The 6,000-nt window shown below is 31.6% G+C and overlaps 1 protein-coding gene across 2 annotated transcripts; it reads left to right on the forward strand.

The window, feature by feature from the left end:
* The first annotated feature begins 487 nt into the window (after positions 1-487).
* LOC105183643 (zinc finger protein 271) lies at positions 488-3,657 on the forward strand. 2 transcript variants are annotated; one of them, XM_011141916.3, is made up of 5 exons: positions 488-900; positions 970-1,127; positions 1,465-1,607; positions 1,720-2,468; positions 2,641-3,657. In XM_011141916.3, exons 1-5 carry the CDS (start codon positions 803-805, stop codon positions 3,014-3,016), a joined length of 1,524 nt encoding a protein of 507 aa, XP_011140218.1. In that variant the 5' UTR covers positions 488-802; the 3' UTR covers positions 3,017-3,657. The 2 variants fall into 2 exon arrangements, with proteins under 2 accessions (XP_011140218.1, XP_011140219.1); XM_011141917.3 differs by having other exon boundaries at positions 973-1,127.
* Positions 3,658-6,000: the final 2,343 nt, after the last annotated feature.

A 6,000-nucleotide genomic window follows, 5' to 3' on the forward strand; every position in this document is an offset into this window, starting at 1 on the left:
CCTTACTCTTACAGCTATTGTAGACGAGCCTTTAGAATAACGGAGCATACTTAAAATCGCAAAATTTCAATTTATAATTTCTTCCAAATGCTTGAGTGTTGCATCGTCTCCGGTTAACAGTAACTTTTGCTAGACCTATACTACATTTCTGCCAAAACTCATCAAAATCAGTGACCCCAAGTTTGGCAGCAGCCCTTGTCAGATTATAGCCCAGAAAGAATAAAGCCAGCGGCATACGATGCTTGTTTTCGTGCTGGATTGCTTGCTGGATGAAAATACTGCGTTCTGATTGGTGCATTTCCATCCATCTTCGGAAATGTACGAAGCAGTTGCAACGCTTTGCAGCTGCTTAAAAATGGATGCAGATGGCGCCATTTTTCCCAGTGCGGAAAGTCGGTGTCGTTGAAAACACCGTGTTGGCCGGTCTCATGTTCCTCTCTGATCTTACCCGGAAATGGAATTGCAATACATGTAGCATATGTGACGTTCATTGGCTACTGCAATATTCCCTAACCAACTTCTGCGCGCTGCAAGTGTTGTCGCGTCCTGTGTGCATTTGGCCTATGCTTTATTCCAATTGTGTTCCCGCACATTGCGCATGTGGAATGTGCTGAACCATTTACTATACGATATATTGTTGTTAGTTGGTTGTCTGTATCGCTGATAAATTTAGTTTTTCCGCGTCAACTGCGGCGAAATTTAAGTTTTGTTTTTAGGTTATCCGAAACTAATACATGGTGTCGAGTTAATAATATAACATCATCCCTTATATTTTGTGCGCAAGGAACTACTTTAGTAAGATATGATGATAACCTGTTCAGCTAAGGGCTGTCCTTCTAGCCAAACTACAAAGATTGATGGCAGGCCGATTTCATTTTATGCTTTCCCAGAAGATGATTTGTAAGTAGTTTTCGTTTCCTAATGATCAATACTTCAATCATTATTCTTTTTGTCTGCACTAAATTTCAGTAGAAAAGATCAATGGCTTCATAATTGCAATCTGGCATCTGGTGTCATTGATAAGGAACCCATGTATCTTTGTGAGCTGCATTTTGAAAGAGTCAATTTTACTACATCCAGGGATTTGAAGTCGACTGCTGTCCCTACTTTGTTTGGTAGAATAGAAGGTATGTAAACTTAGTTATAATCTTGTATTCTTTTATGAAAATATTTTTTGACAAATATTTCAGTATTTTGTGGAATATTTACAAATATTAATGATATTTATACATTCATAAAAGTAATAATTATACGTATTTATTTTTTCATATGACAAAATCAAAATAATTTAATAAAATTTTCCTATTAAAATAGGAAAATTGGATATAGATTGAATAGGAAAAAGAATATATATATATAGTTTTTTATAACATAAAAATATTCATAAGATATATTCGAAGAGGTGTTGTTGATAAAACCTTATAAAGTATAATAAATATAATATATATATATGTATTTTTATAGAACCTCCTAGAAAACATAAAGCTGAAAATACACTACAAACAATGCTGGTAAAAGTACCACCCTCAAAGCAGAAAAAATTAGATGAGCAGTCACATACTATAGCAGTGTCATCTGAAAATTTATTCACACAACATATGGATAATGTAAATCTACTTTTTAAGTACTTGAGGCAACTTATGAGCATGTATTTATAATAAATTACAATATATACATATATATATAGTTAAAATTTTTCTATATTTTTTCTTATTGCAGATTGAAGATTCAGCTACTGGAAATAAGATGGATGTATTGATTAATAATGTGACAGCTATGAATGGTTCCACTATATCAACTGCTACAGATGGAAATTGTGAGAAAAATAAGGAAATATATCGTTTGACAATACAAATTGATAAGATACGAGGTAGACCGGGTCCACGATGTAAAAAACTAGTGCCTTTATTGATGTTTAATAATAACATGAAAGATTTAACAATAAGCGAATATGGAATCCGAGAGAAAATACAGTCATTGCAGAATGTTGTGAAGAAAACCTGTGTGAGAGGTAGCTGCAAAATAAGAAAATGTATATACAATTCGAAACCAGCGTTTCAATGTGAGCTGTGCAACAGATATTATGTCACAAGGAAAGATGTCTATGATAACAAGGAGGACTCTGTATACCACACAACTTCTTCCAGCTCGCAGTTATTAAATGTTCACGCCAAGAAGTATCTTATTTGTGACATATGTCACACAGAAAGTAACACTCAGTTGATATATGATAAGCATGTGAGGTATCATGTTAGTACTGATCCCTCATATCCATATAAATGCCACCTATGTACAAAGGTATTTGAACTGAAAGAGGATGTTAAACATCATTGTTTAAATGAGCATCCTAAGTTAAGGACCTTGAACACCTTACATCAACTCATTTCACCTGTGAAAATATCTGCTCATCAAAGCGATTACCAGTGTACGAGTTGTAATGTCACTTTTAGTAATGAGCAAACTTATAGGTAAGCTACTTTCATATTTGAATTGTTGCAAATTGTCACCATGTGCAAAGCATAAAGTGATTATTAATATTAATTTGCTGTAAAAGCATTTTAATTTTGAGACATGTTTTTATAAGAATCGATAACTTTTTAAATATTACTTTATTGTAATAATAAAAATATTATCTCGTAGGAATCATGTAAACTCTCATAAAAAGAAAGAGAGCTTGAGAGCTAATATTAATGAGACCAACAACATATTTCCGATGCCAAATCCTTTAACAGGTAGTCAAATAGGCATTCTACAGCCAGTAAAGTTTAGCTGCAATGTATGCTCCAAAGAATTTGATAATGTTGGTGAAGTTGATATACATACGAGAACTCACTTGGAGGACGTTAAAGAGGGCCTTAAATGCAATATTTGCAAAAAATATTGTAAGAACAACACAATATACACCGAGCATTTGAAACAACATCTTTCACGTGCATATCCCTGTTCAATTTGTTCGAAGGCCTTTATTAATAGAACTACACTGAAAATACATCAAAAGACGCATGGTGAAGTGTAAGTTGCAATACTGTGTTTATATTTTGACACTGTCACACTTAACGTGCAAATATTTTTCAAAGCACTCATACAAAACTAATTACGCAGTTAAGTTTTATTCATACATATATAGCTGGCACAGTCAATATTTTAATCAAACATTTCCTGCATAAATATACTGATTACATACATGATGTATATTTAAAAAATGACATACTATCTACACGTACTATCTACTTCGTATATGATTGCATCGAAACGGCAAAAAATCGTAGAATATTTTCTAAGTAAAGTTGTGTTTGATTGTGTATGCTTTATATAATTTATCCTTTTGGCATCTTCCTTATGCAGTTGTAACGATAGAAATTCGTTTTTTTTTTAAGAGATGCATCAACGCAAATGAATTTTTGTAAATATCCAATCTATGCATCATACGATTGTTACATTTCCTTACAGTTTCTTATAATCGACATATGTTATTATAAACATCTTATAATATCGTGTTTTGTAAATCATTATGTATGCATTGTTTTATAAGATTTATAAGTGAAGGAAACTTTTTTAAACGTCATTAACTATCAATATACTTATGTACCACAATAGTTCTCATCCAATTATATGTTATAAGAATCGTCAATAAGTGAAACATATACGAATAAATGTAAAATATTTTTTGTGATCTTTAATTTTAATTTTTTACAAAAACAACAAAGCTTTATTTTTTTCGTTTGGTCTCAAACAAAGCTTTTTACCTCAGGATTGCAACTTGTCAAAGAATTTAGTACAGATAGATTTAAGGTATTAATTTAAGGTATTAATCGATGTTTTATGCAATATATTTTTTGTAACTATGACGTCTTTTGCCTGTTATATAGCACTTTTATGATACAGTAAAATTCATCATCATGCGTTGTCGATATTTGAAAGTAATTTTAAATCGTATAACAGATTATTAAAATAATTTGGTAAAATATTGGAAAAAATAATTATTTAAAATAAACAGACTTACGTGTTGGAAAATCGTTTGTTTTGGGTTAAACGGAGTCACTGGAATAAATTGAAATTGAAATAAAGGTAATTATGCATATTAAGGAACACTTTGCCGATAACCTTGAATTTCATATATGTTATCAAGGACATGTTCCTGAGTAACTTTCAAAAGTTTCAGTCGGTGGTCATTATTTATTAAAAAGTTTTATTTATTAACAAAAAATTTTGGTAAATATCAAGAAGTATTACTGTATTAAAAATCGCAATTTTTTACCACAATTAATAGAATTAACTATAAGAAAGCATGTAAGGTTTTAAAGGAAAGGGGAGTGGTAAGTTTTTTATAGGACAAAAATCCGAAAATATAAGTTCTACGTCGACCAATATTTTTACCGCACAATTAAATATAATAGTCTATCTCATAAGTATAATAGTCTATCTCATTGACAAGAAGATGGCAAGACATGTCAAATCGATAATTGAATGAGTCATATTTCACTCGAATGGGGGAGTTGAGTACATAAAAATTCTAAAAGGATTTGCGTGCATGGGCTTTTGTTTACGAGAAATTTGCAATTAAAAAACAGCTACATGTTAAATGTAGTAACTTGGAATCAATAAGCGTGAAGCGCGATAGCTAAGGTGCGCGTTAGTATTTTGTCATCTACGTCCGAGGAGTGTTCGGGCCAGAGCACAAACTTCTATATAATGCATAATACACAACGCGTAAGAGAATCAACCAATCAAAGTTCTTCATTTCCCTCCTCAGGACAGAAATGAAGAACTTTGATTTGTTGATTCTCTTATGCGTTATGCAGAAGTCTGTGCTCTAGCCCTTCAAGTTTTCGCATAATAAAATATATTATATAAAAAAAATAACAAGAATAAACGTTTATTTAAACGTTTATTTTTTTATTCTTATTTTTTATATAATAAAACAGATATTGTATATGTGTGCATTATATTTTTGTCCTATAAAAAATAATAAAAATATAGAAATATAAAATATAGTAATACATAATATTATAAAAAAAAGTTGGCACTGCGAGGACTCGAACATACCTTGGACGATAAAATACTAGCGCGCGCCTTAGCTTTCGCAGCTATCGCGCTTCACGCGGTATTGCGATTCCAAGTTACTACATTTAATATGTAGCTGTTTTTTTAATCGCAAATTTCTCGCAAACAAAGGCTCATGCACGCAAACTCTTTTAGAGTTTTTATGTACTCAACCGCCTTATTCGAATGAAGTATGACCCGTTTAATTATCGATTTTACGTATTTTGCCATCTCCTTGTGAGTTTGCAAATTTCTATATAATTTTTATGTGATAAAACATTAAATCTATGTAACGACGTTAAATCTATGTAAAAAGTTAACCTGTATCTACTTAATGATATTAATAATCTTCATGATACCTTGCGTAGAGGCCTCGCTAATCTTTTCAGTATATACTTTTCAATATATACTTTTTTTGGTATATTGTAGACTCATCAATTTAGTAAGACGAAGATTTAGTAAATATATTTATCCTTTGGACCTCCATCACTCATTTATAAAATTATTTGAATTTATATATTTTATATAGAGACTAATAGATTTATAAGAATATTTATATAAATTCAAGTATTTTTACAACCGACTGATGGAGATCCAAAAGGCGAAGCCTTCAATAGGAGATAGGGGCAGCGAAACACCTCCCGTTAGTATGTATGTAATCATTTATTGATTCTCTATTATGGAGTTACAATTTCTTATATTTTATTCGCTCGTTCCTATTTTGCCTACGCACACACACATACACATCTATTCCTCTTTCCTTTCTTACTTTATTCCTCCTGCTCATCTTCTCCTATATTCTAACTTACTAGGTGCGCAACTAAATTTCCGGGTTTCACACATGGATGGCGCTAACGACACATGTAGTCGACATACATGTCTGAAGTTGTGTTTTCTTTTATAGCTTGGACATCTGTTAAGAATAATCAGTCGTAATACCAACACATATCGCAACGC

Source organism: Harpegnathos saltator, unplaced genomic scaffold (genome assembly GCF_003227715.2).
Source record: "Harpegnathos saltator strain DR-91 unplaced genomic scaffold, Hsal_v8.6 scaffold599, whole genome shotgun sequence".
NCBI lineage: Eukaryota > Metazoa > Arthropoda > Insecta > Hymenoptera > Formicidae > Harpegnathos > Harpegnathos saltator.